Source organism: Lissotriton helveticus, chromosome 7 (assembly GCF_964261635.1).
Source record: "Lissotriton helveticus chromosome 7, aLisHel1.1, whole genome shotgun sequence".
NCBI lineage: Eukaryota > Metazoa > Chordata > Amphibia > Caudata > Salamandridae > Lissotriton > Lissotriton helveticus.
Genome location: NC_136068.1, coordinates 607,255,541 through 607,273,435, shown reverse-complemented (window position 1 = coordinate 607,273,435; position 17,895 = coordinate 607,255,541). Strand labels below are relative to the sequence as shown.

The 17,895-nt window shown below is 46.6% G+C and overlaps 1 protein-coding gene across 2 annotated transcripts in view; it reads left to right on the top strand.

Annotated features, from left to right (window-relative positions):
* The window catches only part of CDHR2 (cadherin related family member 2), a 365,548-nt gene that overhangs the window by 109,665 nt on the left and 237,988 nt on the right, over nt 1-17,895 (top strand). For both annotated transcript variants that reach the window (XR_013598636.1, XM_078652806.1), the window contains exons 3-4: nt 7,684-7,752; nt 15,545-15,687. Coding sequence is in view for 1 of the 2 variants with exons in the window: in XM_078652806.1 (XP_078508932.1) it covers nt 7,684-7,752; nt 15,545-15,687 (212 nt within the window). In the remaining variant the exon portion in view is untranslated. The remainder of the gene's footprint in view (nt 1-7,683; nt 7,753-15,544; nt 15,688-17,895) is intronic.

Sequence of the window (17,895 nt, the reverse complement as noted above, 5' to 3'; positions counted from 1 at the left end):
GTGGTGCGGAGTTGAAATATCTGTGTCTCTGTTCTGTATCAGCATCTGAGATCCTAAAACTTAGTTCCTTTAACATCCCACAGGTTGCTACATTGAGCAGAAAAAAGAAACCCCCAATACCACGCTCATGGCTCATGAGGCTATTTAGTCTTTATCCATAAGTAAGCAATATGTATACAGAATAATGTATGATTCTCATTCCAATTTTCCATCCTTTGGAATCCAATGGCGACTACCATCTATAATTCATGTGTGTCTTTGTCTATATGTCTGTCCATGTTCTTTTTGCATTTTTTTACAGGGTTCCTGGACCTTATTTTTGGTTCGCTGCTACCCTCCTGTGAATTCACACAGTTTTTTCTGAACATTTGTCCTATTATGATATTAAGCTTCATGGTAAATTTTGTTCATTCACAGGTTCTGAACTACGCCAATTGGGCGCAACGGACTTTACTTACCTATTATACCACGGATAGGTACATTTCACCGTAATTTATTTTTTGTAGAGCACACTTTGACATCTACATTTCCATGTGAGTAAGGTGAGGATAACCAGTGCATATCCTCGTCCTGAAGAAGGAGTCTTCGACTCCGAAACATGTCGACGCACTTTTGAGGTTGACATACCCTAACTAGTAACAACAACCGCACCTGCACTTTTTAATGATACCAGCCGAGGACTTAATAAAAAGATTTTGTTTTTTTCTTGTGAGCCAGGTATCTTTTAACCATCACTTTTTCACCTCACCACTCACACATATTTATTCCACACACACCAACACATAGTTCACCTTCAGTGCTCCTACGTAGTCGTGAGTCGTGGCACGCCGCATCCCGTAGAGGTTTGCGAAGACCCCGATGATGAAGCATGACACCAAGGGGCCTGTTGGTGTGTGAGGGGTATTCAAACAACACTGGTTGCTCCCCACCACTGTAGGGATCACCGGCACGACCTTAGTGGATTCTTTTTGTTTATACGCATTTCCAGGGGAGACAGAATCCACTTCTTCCTCTCCCTCCCCCATTTGTTATTTACTTGAATGGTATGATTAGTCGTGGGACTAATGTTGAATGGAGTGCCCTTTCTGAGATCATAAGTTTCAACTGTGGGAAAATTGATCCTTTTACATTTATTGCTTTGTGTGTAATGATGATTATCTTGGAGTCAGCGAAGGACTTTAAATCAGGCGAGACGTGGGTTTGTAAATTTACATGCAGAAGTTGTCCTGCAGCTGCATTCTGAATTGCTTCTCATAATTGAAACTGAGACTCCATGCTACAGGAGACTGGCATAATCCATTTGTGACATACAGATCAGCGGTATAATCTATTTGTCATATAACGAGAGATGTAGTCTTTGAGAGAGTTTAACAACTGCAAGAATGTTGCACTTTCTAATATATTTTTCCAAGGAACAGGTCCATTTGAGAGTTGCCTGTAGATGTTTGGATCTGCTCGGTTCAGGCTATTTATCTTAATGAGAGGTCACAAGTATGACATCTTAAACTCTGATAAAAAATGTGCCTGTGGTTAGTGATGGGTTAGTTATGTTCATTGCAGATACTGGGACCAAAGTTATAGTAGATTATTTTTAAAGATTGCAAAGTACATGGAATTTGAGCTCTTCTTAGTGAAAAAGTTCAAGCAGGGGTTCTTTTAAAACCCGCAGAGCAAGAACCAGATCTCAAGAAGGAATCAGAGAGCAAACAACTGGATTACTTAAAAGGAAGATTTTGAAAAGTGTAAAGGCTAAAATATAGACAGAAGCATCTTGTTTAGCCCTGAAGGCCTTAATAATGGCCAATTTGTTCCTTTGGGTTGACACTGCAATCCTAAAAGGAAACCAGCTCGTTAAAAATCAAGAATCAAAGATGTGGCTACGCTGAGAAGCAAGATGGCCGCATAAGCTCCCGGCTCCGCCGACCTCCGCCGGCAGCTCGTATATCCTGCTTTCTATCCTTTCCTCACGCCGGACTCCCGTGCACATGAAGTGCTCCTGACTCCTGTGGTGCAATCCAGGAATTTCTAACTTATCGGGTGACGAAGATATGTCGTGTTGTATTCTCGGCCTACTTCAGGGCTGAAGCCGGGGCCTCGATTTCTAGCCCATCTGGGTTAGAGTTGATCAACATCGGCTGTGGGACCAGAGTTGCGTCCGGTCTTCCGAACTCGGACCATACTTTGCATTTACGGTTGGCTGATCAGTAATCGGCTCGCCAAGGACACGGTACAGTGACGCAAGTGCACATCGGTAGCCGCGGTCAGGGGTCTGATGCCCGGGGACCCTGCTGGGGGGACAGGGTTGACGGGCTTGGCCCCCGTGAGCGGCGAAGGTGTCGATATTGCCGGTTTTGAGGACGCCCTCTGTTGTCATTGGCTCTGTGTGTGCTTGGTGCCTCGGAGTTGTTCCTTCCCGGGGTTCGAGTCCTGCTTTGTCGCTTCGTGAGAGGAGATGGAGGGGACGGACGGCGCACCATCGTTGAGGTCCGTAATGGCCGCCATTGGGGCGCTTCACTCTCAATTCACTGTCATGTACCATCAGTTGTCTGTAACGCTGGACAACGTCTGTCTGAGACCGGACGACGACACTCCGACATGCCATCAGCAAATTGTGGTTCCCGTGGAGTACTCTACCTACCATTTTGAGGTCCCCGTGCGGAAGCCTGATTCAACCTGCTTTGATGACTCTGGCGTCATGGATAGCGCACCCGTGATCATCGTCGGCTTTCCCTGCTCAAACCCTGTTCGTCGGACCATCGTCGCTAAAGGTTTTGATTGCCACACACAGTTCTTCAGTGACTATCGGAGAGGTTGGCCATTCTATTTCGCTTTTCCTTGCCGGCTTTGTGGATGTCGCGAACGTGTATCCTGTCATCGACCCGATTTCATTGACTTGAACTTTTATGAACGCTTCAATTTCCTCATGGTTACTGTGGCCTGGGCGATAAGGGCTCTCGTGAAGAACCGTACTGGCCAGGGGTGACTTTGACTTTCGGGGTTTGCTCAATTACGTGATATGTGCCTGGATTGTACCTTTTAGAGTAACGGGGGTTGGGTGGTATTGTTGATGTCCTCCCCAGGTTGGGGTCTAATACTTTGCTTCGAACAGTGGTTAATACTCTTTGGGGAGGTTGCTGGTGGCGGGGGGTATGGGAGACCGGGAGTGTGTTTTTTGCTCTCCTCCTCCGCTTTTCTTTCCTTCCTTTAGGGCAAGTTCCGGGGCGACAGGCACGCTGTTAGTGGGGTAGGTCGTAGCCATTACAGGGGTGCAGGGTGGGGGGATATGGGGGGGGGTTTGTTATTTTAGTTTGTTTTGTTCTATGGTCTCTTTCTTTTCCTTTTCTTCCTTTCAGGGTGGTGGGCTGTTTATCCTGTTGCTACTTCTTACTCTACTGGGCGTCTCTACTAGCTTTTACTTTGCTGTCTCCTAAGAGTGGGTTTTTTGGATGGTACTCGCGCTGGATCGCTCGCTAATAGATTATCCTATCCTCCTTGTCTGCCTCTGCTAGATGTTGCGTTGCTACAGCTGTATTATTCATTACCTTCTATTGACAGTGCAAGGTACATCCCCCCATCTCTTATTGATCCTTATTATATGGTGTGACGCCTTTTATAGTAATGCCACTACTACTTCTTCATAACAGAAAAAAAACGAAACCTCTGTATTATCCTGTCTATCGTTAGCGCATTCTACCATACGCCGTAACTTGCATCGCAGTCGGTGCCGGGGTTGTTGATTGCTAAGTAAATTTCCATCTTGGTTTGCTGAGTTTACGGCCGGCCCCTGTGGTTGTAGGCCTGTGCTTGTAGTACTTTTGGATGCTTCAATAAAGGTTTAAAAAAAAAAAAAAAAAGAATCAAAGATGTGTTACAAGTAGAGGCTCTTCACCCTTGTCCTTGCACCAGTTCCCAACATTTCTGAAAGCTATACATTTACAGCAACTCCGGCCTCCTGGACTGCAGAATGCACTGGACATCTTCTAATGAACAATGTCATGACTTCAACTGTGACCTTCCAATATCCATTTTCAGTGTATGATAATGGTCCAACATATCTTGCTGAGAAACTCTGCCAGTATACCTCTCTTAGAGATCTCCGATCTAGCTCCAAATCCCTTCTCAAAGTTCCTCGGATTAATATGTCTAGGTCTAGGGGGAAAGCCTGTTCGTATCTTGCCCCACGGAACTGGAACTCGCTCCCGATTGCACTAAGGCAGTGCTCGTACCATCTTCATTTTACAAAATCCCTGAAAAATGTTTTGTTCTAGACGCCTCACATAGCACCAGCACTGTCATGTCTGTCCATTAGCGCAGAGATACCCCTTATGGGGTGATTCAGGCGTTATATAAATAAATAAATAAATACATGAATACATGAATAAATAGATAAACCACCAGATGCAGACGTCTGGGAGTTGGCTGAAAAGAACCGGAAACAATACAGGAGATGGATTAAGAGGGAATTTCCAAGAAGTAGAGCTTGCTAGGTGCACCAGACAAGTAAACCACTGACACATGGGCCAATGAGGTACAATCAATTAAATCTTTCCAGTTTCCTCCTAAAGCTTCAGAAGAATTCTGGCAACTAAGGGAACAAGCGGAAAGCATAAAGAAGCTCTTTTGGTGAAGGGACTGATAATGCATATATTCCCCCTGCCATGTTTGAAGGATTTAGAGAACAAAATCTCAGGTGTAGGATTTTGTCTTCTGATGCAAATAGGTTGATCCAAGGAGGACTGAAACAAGACACAATCTTCTGAAAAGCAAGGAAGAAAGTTTCATTTAACCTGATTGAGGATAATTCCTGCTCAATAGGTCGTCAGGTCCACTCTCCATGCCTCAAAGATAAACTGCCATAAGATGAAGAGTGTTCTCTTCTGCCCATAAGCATATCTTCAGGCCTGTAGCTGCCTAAAGGAGATTGCGGGAACTGCCCTGACAGTTGATATAAAAATGATAAACCTGGATGTCCATTCTCATGCCACCACCTGTTTCTGAAAATGCGGGGCAAAATGAAGAAGAGCTTTATAGATTTTAGCCATCTCCTTCCAATTGGAAAATTTTGGGCTTCCTTCTTGGGACCAGGGAACCTGACCTTTGAGGGGTCCTAGAATTGCTCCTTAACCCTTTGTAGCTTGCATATGTGGCTAAGATGACAGGGAAAACGATAGGGAGAACCCTTATACAAAACTGTTGGAAACAACCACCATTGAAGATTCTGATGGATCTCCACAGTCACTCGTACCAGACGTCCGTAATTCCCAGAAACTGGCTTCTACCAATCCAGTAGATGTTGAACCAATGGATGTTAATGGCAACAATCCCAAAGCACCACCACAAAGGATGAAGCCATACAGGATGTCTGCCAAAAAGAGCACTCGTTGCTCTATTAAGGGCAAAATAGAAGTATTGTTATTACACTGCAACAAATTGGAACTGTATTGCCACTACAACTATTAGCGGCAATACAGGTGCTTTATAGAGCGCCTAACACTTTATTATCCACTGGATCAGCAGGTGCCGAATACTAAATATAATAAAACCTTGACATGAAAAACTTACCACCAAGGAGTCAACCTTCACATTGGGCATGAATTCATCATATAAGGCCAGTAGAGTTTATCTTCACGATACGAATCTAGGAAAATTAGGTCTCTCTACCGCATTCCACTCTTTAGACAGCAGTTTGCATTTATCATTGCGCAAAGGACTCTTTTCAGGTTCTCTTTGGTGGTACTGCTGGAAAAAATCTGCTTTGTTGTCATCAGGAGAAGAGTCTGGGAAGAAAGATTTTTTTCTGACCTGCTGTAATACTTCTTCCAAATCGGAAACCTAAATACAACATCCCCTTACATCTTCGTCCGGTACATTAGGGTCTGTTCCTGTTGTAGTCTCTGTGGCTCAGGGGCAGGCTCTCTAGACTGTAAAGAAGCATCCATAGTCTTATTTATAACTTGCTTAATAATAGCCAGAGATGGAATTTAAGAATAAGGCTTATCACTATTTGGGCAGATTTCTCTGAAGTGTCCAAGGAGGATTCTTGTTCCACTTGCTTCCACTTGCCAAAGCACTTAGAAAGCTCCATATTTTCAGGAAAAGCCATACAGTGTTCAGACAAGACTCCAAAAGTCACTGACAACACTATAAATTGACACAATTTCCTGCTTGGGCCTTTGCTTATATTGAAACGAAAACCCATTCAAATGCTTGCTAACGTGGCAATCAGCCCATAAATTAGAATTTCGGGACTCCATTCTCAACTCCGAGAAACAATAATAGTGGTTTCGCTGAACCACTAAAGCAGGTTTGTGGAGAACACTATACAAAATAAAACAGGGGCATACGTGCTGATTAAAGCACAGCTGCCTTAGCACTAACATTAACTTATTGAAGGTATAAAAGTGCCCAAAGGCACATATTATGCTTACCTGAAACACTGCAGTAGCCATACTCTGATACATGTGGGATCAAACAGTTTTCTTTCCTGGCCTTGTTTCAGGGTTGATCTAAGTAAGCAGAGTGCAGCGCTGTTGCCTATGTAGGAACCTTTTTTGGGTCTTGCTGTCGAGAAATACTGTATACAACAAGTGTCTTTCTGCCCGTCCATTGCTTAACATTTGTTGGCTTCATTGTCACTCTTATTTGCGACTCTCTAATAGGCCAGCTCGTGCTAGTTTCACTTTCTCTTCTTTTGGCCCAAGTACTGATTGGCTTAACTTGATTGTTGTCCTTCCACTGATCACAACGTGATTGAGGTACTACTTTGACTTTTTCTTCTTCCCTGACAATGCTGTAGAACCTTCTGCCATTTGTAGCTATGTTGTACTATTCCACAGGCACTTCAAAGAATCTCTTTTCTGCTTTCAAATGGATATTTTGCTCTCATGAGCGATGTTATCTGCTTTTTTTGTGACAGCATATGTTGTCTGCTTCCAAATGTATTTTCACTAAGACATGGACATTTGCAATTGCTTTGTTACTGTGAGACTATTTTTTGCCAAATGTATTTTTTTTTTCTTTTCCATGCATGGGGAGATTAACTGAGTTACTCAATATCACAAGAGTTTGTGCAAAGACCTAACAAGCGTTGGCAAAACCAGTAGGTCTTGGCTTTTAGATACTGACTCTGCCAGTGCCTCTTGTTCATACTCTACAGCATGGGTATTGCTGATTTTGGCAATGTTTGTAGCCAAGTTGTATAAAAGCGTGACTGCTGTACAGCAGGGTTAAAAATGATAATAAGAAAGGACAATGATGTATCCAGCACCAATGCACTTAAACAAAACCTGCATTGGCTCTGCTTGCGTCATAGCACTTTTTAAAATTACTTTTAGCCACACTGTAAGCATCCGTGCTATAGTACAACTTGGCTACAAAACATTACTAAAGCCAATAGACCTCATAGGTGCGACCTATTGGCTTTGGCAATGTTTGTGGTTTCTTTTATTTTCTTGGACAATAATTTTGGTAACAGCGGTAGAGGAGCTTACTGTGTTTAGAATTGCGGCAAGGAAGATGTGGTGAAGAGGTAATATGTGTTTAACTGGTGGTAGACTGTAGTAAGTATAATCCAGGCGTAGGACTTTAAGACCTAATTCCCTGTTCTGTAGTGTGTTCTGACACTGCAGTCTCTCTGAATGCCCACTGGCGCTAAAGGAAACTGCCTAACAACTGTCCTTTTAGTTTCAGGAAACAGCCCTCCGGTGTATAATGGCCCGTTTTTTGTAGAGATTCCTGAAGATTACCCTGTGGGTGAGTATGTCAATGACGTTTGTTACAATTCATGAAAGTAAAACAAGCACTCCCACAGTCAATGGGCTACATTGTGTTGATATTGAAATTGAATTGAAATTGAATTTATATAGCGCTTACTACCCCTGATGAGGTGATGAAGCACTGTATAGCAAGTAGCAGGCTACTCAGGAGCCCCAACGTAAGTGGCCAGTCCATTAGTTAATTTCATGCTAAAGGAAACCATTCCATGCATTTAGTCCAGTTTCTTTGTGGTATATTAGTGACTTAGGTGAGATCACTAGAGGAGGCTATGTGAGAAACAAATACTTGCTGGAATAGATATTGTCATGATTTAGAAAAACTTAAAGCAGACAGGCATGAGATTTAACGTAGTTTATATATACAGAAGCGGCATGTAGAAGGGGAGCAGAGATGCATTAAAAATAAATAAAGCATTGGAAAAAGAAAAAGTTTAATTCAAGGTCAATTGTGCATGCAGAATTATAAGGAATATATCAGGGGGATATGTTTTTTGTGGATGTAACCTGTGGAAAGAAAAAAATCTAAACTCCGCTGTAAAGGAATGTGGCTTTTAACAGTCTTTCTAGAAGTGGCTGATACTTGCCCTAAATGCAAAAAGCAGGACCAATGCTTGTTGCGATCCCTTTACAAACAACCATCAAGCAGGGTGACAAGTAAGCACATCCTACTACCTGTAATTCCAATTTGACAGCACCACCATTGACCCACCGGGTGCAATGCAAGCAATACATTCAAACCCCAGAAAGGCCCTATTGCGTACCAACTACAGCAGTCTATTCAGTGCTATATAGTATTGCTACATTTTATACAAATCATTTACAGCCAGATAAACTTCAAATATAATATAAAACATGTAGTGGAAATACCCACCAACTTAAAATATAACAGGCAGTTGATAAACACATTGCAGCAATCATACTTTGTACATTTAGTGTATGTTTCTGGCCCATTCACTTCCTGGTTTGGAAGCTGCCGCCACCTGTGCTCACATGAAGGCTACCAAGTCCAAAAGAGCAGACACTATGTCCTGCAGAATGGATGTGTCTGAATTGACCATGACCATCCAGCATCTACCCTGCCTCCTAGTGAAGCATACCTGGATATGCTTTTGATGATGCACACTTGAGGCTGTGGTTTAGGGTAACATGCTCTTTGTATCCAATTTTTCAACATAAATGATTCCTAATGTACTATGCTCAATAGCTGCTATTTTCAGATATACATATAGCCATTAACTCTTCCAGATCAGAAACAGACTGTCATCCAGTGCATTTCGATTTAAAGTGAAGTGAGGCCCTCTTGGACCCACTTAAATAACTTTCTATAAATAATCTTGTACATAGAACTAATTAAATTTGGTGGCATGTGTAATACCAACAATATGTGTCACTCATGAAAAGTTGTCAAAGTGCTCGATGACTGCTTACGTTTTCTGAAATGTTTTCTATGCCTCCTGCTGTTTTGAGTTTGTTTTATAAGGTGATTGGGCATGTTTTGTTTGAACAGCAGTGACAAAGCCCCTGTGTGGGTGAAACGTGTAGCCGAATAAACAACTTCGGGAATTTGAATTGTGTAATGCAAGTCTTCCTGGGTCCATATCTTTGACTTGTTTGCTTTGAGATTGAAATGGGACCTGCACCTGTCGCTGCGCACCGGCCTCTCTCTGCCCTCTGGTGGATATATATATATATATATCTATATCTATATATATATATATAGATATATATATATAGATATATATATATATATATCCGACAAAGTCCTTCCCCAAAGAAAAAGGTGGAGACCCAACGAGAACAGGTGGGAAGCTTTATTGCAATTTAAAACCTCACTGTAGGCGAATGCATTTCGGCGCAGTGGCCTTCGTCAGCGCCTTGAGGAAACAAGGGGAAAGGGAACAGAGCACACAATTAAATGTCCTGCCTGGAACTGGATTGGTCGCGGTTGCTCCACCTCCATAGGGCACTGCCTTTTGTAGTCCTGACTGTAGGTTCTAGGACCACTGGATCCAGAATGCAGCAGTCCGATTTCTGGTCCACCGGCAGTATTGGTTAAGTCACATCGCAGGACGGTGTGCCCCGTATATCCAATCTTCCTCCTGTTTTACACAATTTCCGCTCCCCACCATCTCACCGCACACCCATTGTGTCCAGGCGTCTTTCCAGCGGGGGCACGTGACAGTGCAGCTAGCCCAGAGTGAGGGTCGATACCCTCAGCACCGCTTCTTTTCTACCTGGATCCGGTGGGGGGTCGTCCGTGTCACTACCATGACGTGTGCAGAGGCCGAAGCGTTTTTGCCAGGGTTTGGATTTCCTCTTGCTGTGCGGGGGTTCTCCTATCACGCCGCTGGCATGCGTGAATTAAATCCGACAAAGTCCTTCCCCAAAGAAAAAGGTGGAGACCCAACGAGAACAGGTGGGAAGCTTTATTGCAATTTAAAACCTCACTGTAGGCGAATGCATTTCGGCGCAGTGGCCTTCGTCAGCGCCTTGAGGAAACAAGGGGAAAGGGAACAGAGCACACAATTAAATGTCCTGCCTGGAACTGGATTGGTCGCGGTTGCTCCACCTCCATAGGGCACTGCCTTTTGTAGTCCTGACTGTAGGTTCTAGGACCACTGGATCCAGAATGCAGCAGTCCGATTTCTGGTCCACCGGCAGTATTGGTTAAGTCACCTCGCAGGACGGTGTGCCCCGTATATCCAATCTTCCTCCTGTTTTACACAATTTCCGCTCCCCACCGTCTCACCGCACACCCACTGTGTCCAGGCGTCTTTCCAGCGGGGCACGTGACAGTGCAGCTAGCCCAGAGTGAGGGTCGATACCCTCAGCACCGCTTCTTTTCTACCTGGATCCGGTGGGGGGTCGTCCGTGTCACTACCATGACGTGTGCAGAGGCTGAAGCGTTTTTGCCAGGGTTTGGATTTCCTCTTGCTGTGCGGGGGTTCTCCTATCACGCCGCTGGCATGCGTGAATTAAATCCGACAAAGTCCTTCCCCAAAGAAAAAGGTGGAGACCCAACGAGAACAGGTGGGAAGCTTTATTGCAATTTAAAACCTCACTGTAGGCGAATGTATTTCGGCGCAGTGGCCTTCGTCAGCGCCTTGAGGAAACAAGGGGAAAGGGAACAGAGCACACAATTAAATGTCCTGACTGGAACTGGATTGGTCGCGGTTGCTCCACCTCCATAGGGCACTGCCTTTTGTAGTCCTGACTGTAGGTTCTAGGACCACTGGATCCAGAATGCAGCAGTCCGATTTCTGGTCCACCGGCAGTATTGGTTAAGTCACATCGCAGGACGGTGTGCCCCGTATATCCAATCTTCCTCCTGTTTTACACAATTTCCGCTCCCCACCGTCTCACCGCACACCCACTGTGTCCAGGCGTCTTTCCAGCGGGGGCACGTGACAGTGCAGCTAGCCCAGAGTGAGGGTCGATACCCTCAGCACCGCTTCTTTTCTACCTGGATCCGGTGGGGGGTCGTCCGTGTCACTACCATGACGTGTGCAGAGGCCGAAGCGTTTTTGCCAGGGTTTGGATTTCCTCTTGCTGTGCGGGGGTTCTCCTATCACGCCGCTGGCATGCGTGAATTAAATCCGACAAAGTCCTTCCCCAAAGAAAAAGGTGGAGACCCAACGAGAACAGGTGGGAAGCTTTATTGCAATTTAAAACCTCACTGTAGGCGAATGCATTTCGGCGCAGTGGCCTTCGTCAGCGCCTTGAGGAAACAAGGGGAAAGGGAACAGAGCACACAATTAAATGTCCTGCCTGGAACTGGATTGGTCGCGGTTGCTCCACCTCCATAGGGCACTGCCTTTTGTAGTCCTGACTGTAGGTTCTAGGACCACTGGATCCAGAATGCAGCAGTCCGATTTCTGGTCCACCGGCAGTATTGGTTAAGTCACATCGCAGGACGGTGTGCCCCGTATATCCAATCTTCCTCCTGTTTTACACAATTTCCGCTCCCCACCGTCTCACCGCACACCCACTGTGTCCAGGCGTCTTTCCAGCGGGGGCACGTGACAGTGCAGCTAGCCCAGAGTGAGGGTCGATACCCTCAGCACCGCTTCTTTTCTACCTGGATCCGGTGGGGGGTCGTCCGTGTCACTACCATGACGTGTGCAGAGGCCGAAGCGTTTTTGCCAGGGTTTGGATTTCCTCTTGCTGTGCGGGGGTTCTCCTATCACGCCGCTGGCATGCGTGAATTAAATCCGACAAAGTCCTTCCCCAAAGAAAAAGGTGGAGACCCAACGAGAACAGGTGGGAAGCTTTATTGCAATTTAAAACCTCACTGTAGGCGAATGCATTTCGGCGCAGTGGCCTTCGTCAGCGCCTTGAGGAAACAAGGGGAAAGGGAACAGAGCACACAATTAAATGTCCTGCCTGGAACTGGATTGGTCGCAGTTGCTCCACCTCCATAGGGCACTGCCTTTTGTAGTCCAGACTGTAGGTTCTAGGACCACTGGATTCAGAATGCAGCAGTCCGATTTCTGGTCCACCGGCAGTATTGGTTAAGTCACATCGCAGGACGGTGTGCCCCGTATATCCAATCTTCCTCCTGTTTTACACAATTTCCGCTCCCCACCGTCTCACCGCACACCCACTGTGTCCAGGCGTCTTTCCAGCGGGGGCACGTGACAGTGCAGCTAGCCCAGAGTGAGGGTCGATACCCTCAGCACCGCTTCTTTTCTACCTGGATCCGGTGGGGGGTCGTCCGTGTCACTACCATGACATGTGCAGAGGCCGAAGCGTTTTTGCCAGGGTTTGGATTTCCTCTTGCTGTGCGGGGGTTCTCCTATCACGCCGCTGGCATGCGTGAATTAAATCCGACAAAGTCCTTCCCCAAAGAAAAAGGTGGAGACCCAAGGAGAACAGGTGGGAAGCTTTATTGCAATTTAAAACCTCACTGTAGGCGAATGCATTTCGGCGCAGTGGCCTTCGTCAGCGCCTTGAGGAAACAAGGGGAAAGGGAACAGAGCACACAATTAAATGTCCTGCCTGGAACTGGATTGGTCGCGGTTGCTCCACCTCCATAGGGCACTGCCTTTTGTAGTCCTGACTGTAGGTTCTAGGACCACTGGATCCAGAATGCAGCAGTCCGATTTCTGGTCCACCGGCAGTATTGGTTAAGTCACATCGCAGGACGGTGTGCCCCGTATATCCAATCTTCCTCCTGTTTTACACAATTTCCGCTCCCCACCGTCTCACCGCACACCCACTGTGTCCAGGCGTCTTTCCAGCGGGGGCACGTGACAGTGCAGCTAGCCCAGAGTGAGGGTCGATACCCTCAGCACCGCTTCTTTTCTACCTGGATCCGGTGGGGGGTCGTCCGTGTCACTACCATGACGTGTGCAGAGGCCGAAGCGTTTTTGCCAGGGTTTGGATTTCCTCTTGCTGTGCGGGGGTTCTCCTATCACGCCGCTGGCATGCGTGAATTAAATCCGACAAAGTCCTTCCCCAAAGAAAAAGGTGGAGACCCAACGAGAACAGGTGGGAAGCTTTATTGCAATTTAAAACCTCACTGTAGGCGAATGCATTTCGGCGCAGTGGCCTTCGTCAGCGCCTTGAGGAAACAAGGGGAAAGGGAACAGAGCACACAATTAAATGTCCTGCCTGGAACTGGATTGGTCGCGGTTGCTCCACCTCCATAGGGCACTGCCTTTTGTAGTCCTGACTGTAGGTTCTAGGACCACTGGATCCAGAATGCAGCAGTCCGATTTCTGGTCCACCGGCAGTATTGGTTACGTCACATCGCAGGACGGTGTGCCCCGTATATCCAATCTTCCTCCTGTTTTACACAATTTCCGCTCCCCACCGTCTCACCGCACACCCACTGTGTCCAGGCGTCTTTCCAGCGGGGGCACGTGACAGTGCAGCTAGCCCAGAGTGAGGGTCGATACCCTCAGCACCGCTTCTTTTCTACCTGGATCCGGTGGGGGGTCGTCCGTGTCACTACCATGACGTGTGCAGAGGCCGAAGCGTTTTTGCCAGGGTTTGGATTTCCTCTTGCTGTGCGGGGGTTCTCCTATCACGCCGCTGGCATGCGTGAATTAAATCCGACAAAGTCCTTCCCCAAAGAAAAAGGTGGAGACCCAACGAGAACAGGTAGGAAGCTTTATTGCAATTTAAAACCTCACTGTAGGCGAATGCATTTCGGCGCAGTGGCCTTCGTCAGCGCCTTGAGGAAACAAGGGGAAAGGGAACAGAGCACACAATTAAATGTCCTGCCTGGAACTGGATTGGTCGCGGTTGCTCCACCTCCATAGGGCACTGCCTTTTGTAGTCCTGACTGTAGGTTCTAGGACCACTGGATCCAGAATGCAGCAGTCCGATTTCTGGTCCACCGGCAGTATTGGTTAAGTCACATCGCAGGACGGTGTGCCCCGTATATCCAATCTTCCTCCTGTTTTACACAATTTCCGCTCCCCACCGTCTCACCGCACACCCACTGTGTCCAGGCGTCTTTCCAGCGGGGGCACGTGACAGTGCAGCTAGCCCAGAGTGAGGGTCGATACCCTCAGCACCGCTTCTTTTCTACCTGGATCCGGTGGGGGGTCGTCCGTGTCACTACCATGACGTGTGCAGAGGCCGAAGCGTTTTTGCCAGGGTTTGGATTTCCTCTTGCTGTGCGGGGGTTCTCCTATCACGCCGCTGGCATGCGTGAATTAAATCCGACAAAGTCCTTCCCCAAAGAAAAAGGTGGAGACCCAACGAGAACAGGTGGGAAGCTTTATTGCAATTTAAAACCTCACTGTAGGCGAATGCATTTCGGCGCAGTGGCCTTCGTCAGCGCCTTGAGGAAACAAGGGGAAAGGGAACAGAGCACACAATTAAATCTCCTGACTGGAACTGGATTGGTCGCGGTTGCTCCACCTCCATAGGGCACTGCCTTTTGTAGTCCTGACTGTAGGTTCTAGGACCAGTGGATCCAGAATGCAGCAGTCCGATTTCTGGTCCACCGGCAGTATTGGTTAAGTCACATCGCAGGACGGTGTGCCCCGTATATCCAATCTTCCTCCTGTTTTACACAATTTCCGCTCCCCACCGTCTCACCGCACACCCACTGTGTCCAGGCGTCTTTCCAGCGGGGGCACGTGACAGTGCAGCTAGCCCAGAGTGAGGGTCGATACCCTCAGCACCGCTTCTTTTCTACCTGGATCCGGTGGGGGGTCGTCCGTGTCACTACCATGACGTGTGCAGAGGCCGAAGCGTTTTTGCCAGGGTTTGCATTTCCTCTTGCTGTGCGGGGGTTCTCCTATCACGCCGCTGGCATGCGTGAATTAAATCCGACAAAGTCCTTCCCCAAAGAAAAAGGTGGAGACCCAACGAGAACATAATGAAAAAACAAAGGTTACAATGATGTTATAGTTAGGAAATAAAATTTAAAAAGCCTTAGAAATTCACTTTAAAAAAACCAAAGGTTACAGGGACATTATAGTTAAGCTCAGATTTCACTCGTACTAAACCAGTGAAATTCAGCTGTTATAGTTACATGAGCTAACTATAACTTACTCCCTGCACTTCTTATGACCTCACATATTACATCGCTCATGACATGGTCAGTGACATCACTGATGACAGCTTGTGTCTAGACATTACCCTGGCCTTATCCCTGCTTCTCGATTCTCACAATTAAGTAATTTTAGGGAACAGTCCACCTCTTTGATGGTGTGGTAGCTCTTTGGTCATCCTTGTGCTTGTCTCTTTTTGTGAGTACCTGCTCCTTTTCCTTATTAGGGTCTGCCATGTTGTTTTGTCCCCTTTTTTAGGTCACTTTGCATTTCAGATTAATGCTACAGATCCTGATGGTGACAAACTGACTTATTCCATTGAGGGCGAGAATGCTTATTACTTCAGAACCAACAAAGACACTGGAGAAGTGACAATCGCTTTGCAGTTGGACTATGAACAGGTACATTTTCTGATTTTCTGGAAATTATTACATACTCTCTGCCTGCACAGGTGTAAGCGGATATACCTTGGAATGAGAACATGAGGTGGTAGTCATATGTTGAGGACAAAGGCATAGGACAGATATGCCCAAACTTCAAAGGAGTCTGAAGACACATGAAATTGCTGTGAAGGTGATTTCCTTTAGGACATTATGGGAGGACAGGATGGGTATGTCCTATCAAGAAGTAAACAATTCATTTTGTCAACCAAAATGTATGTTTTCACTGGATCCAATCCCTCTAATTGCATTACAATCTCCAAAGCCACTTAAGGCCTTCTATGTACGCCTTACCCTATTGAGCTTGCATGATGCTGAAATCAAATAAACTGACATATGATTTGAATCCTTTAATATCACCTGCGACCCTGGCCAGGAGCTTGAAGCGTCAAATACTTAATGCAAACCCAACCACTATGTACCAACCAGGTCCTCTGGTTGTTCACTGTACGATTCCAAAGCAGTAAAAATGTGGGCAGCCTGCTTGAGGTGTTGGAGCAAGAATATTTCCAGCTGGAGTCTCAGTGCGGTGCCTTCCATTTTGTTGATACAAGGAGATGATGGACGGAGCGCTAAAACTTTTCAGTCACCCCAAGTCGCAGATCTGAGTTGAATCCACCATCATTCTCTAGCTCACTTCGCCACCCAGCTCAGAACCAGCCATATATCAGTCATGACCCTGTTCCTCATGGGAACAGTACAGCCCTAACTGCCAAGCCAGGTCATCCCTGGACCGAAACAAGCATCCTGGGACCGGTTTCAAGGTAAAACCCCTCATCAGCCAGGCTAGCTTGAACCCAGTGGCAAAGTAAGCAAGGGACCCACGTCCAGGCATATCCTGCCAACTTAGGGTGAACAATGCAAACACAAGGAGATGATGGAAGGAGCGGTGAAACTTTTCAGACAGTCACCCCCAGTCACAGATCTGAATTGAATCAATCATCGTTCTTTAGCTCACTTCGCCACCCCAGTTCAGACCTCGCCATATGCAAATAAGTCTTGACCCTGTTCTTCATGGGAACTGTCCTGCCCGAACTGCCAAGCCAGATCTTTACTGAACCGGAAACAAGAATCCTGGGGGTCAGTTTTCGGGTAACACCCCATGTCAACTAGGCTAGCTTGAAACCAGTGACAAAGTGAACAAGGGACCCTCATCTGGGCATACCCTACCAATTTAGGGCAAACAAAGCAAACACAAGGAGATGATGGATGGAGCGCTGAAACTTTTCAGACAGTCACCCCCAGTCATAGAGGTGGGTTGAATCCATCATCGTTGGTCTTGACCATGTTCCTCATGGGAACAGTCCAGCCCGAACTGCCAAACCAGGTCTTCCCTGAACAGGAAACAAGGATTCAGAGACCGGTTTTGGGGTAACACCCCTCATCAACCAAGCTAGCTTGAATCCAGTGGCAAAGTGAATAAGGGACCGACGTCTGGACATACACTGCCAGCTTAGGGTGAACAAAGCAAACACAGGGTGATGGTGGACGGAGCGCTGACACTTTTCAGACAGTCACACCCAGTCATAGATCTGGGTTGAATCCATCATCGTGTTTTAGATCACATTGCCATACCAGTTCAGAAACAGCCATATGCAAATCAATCTTGACCCTTTTCCTCATGGGAACAGTCCAGCCAGAACTACCTAACCAGGTCTTTCCTGGACCATAAACAAGCATCCTGAGACCGGTTTCTGGTTAACACCCCTCATCAGCCAGGCTAGCTTGAATCCAGTGGCAAAGTGAGCAAGAGACCCACGAATGGGCATAACCTGGCAATGTAGGGCGTACAAAGCAAACACAAGGAGATGATGGACTGAGCACTGAACATTTTCAGACAGTCACCCCCAGTCACATATCTTGGTTGAATCCATCATCGGTCTTTAGCTCACTTCACCATCCCAGTTCAGACTCAGCCATATGCAAATCAGTCTTGACCCTGTTTCTCAAGGGGACCGGTCAGTCCGAACTGCCAAATCAGGTCTTTCCTGGACTGGAAACAAGCACCCTGGGACCAGTTGTGGGGTAACACAACTCATCAGCCATGCTAGCTTGAATCCAGTGGCAAAGTGAGCCAGGGACCCACGTCTGGGCCTACCCTGCCAATTTAGGGCGAACAAAGCAAACACAAGGTGATGATGGACGGAGCGCTGAAACTTTTCAGACAGT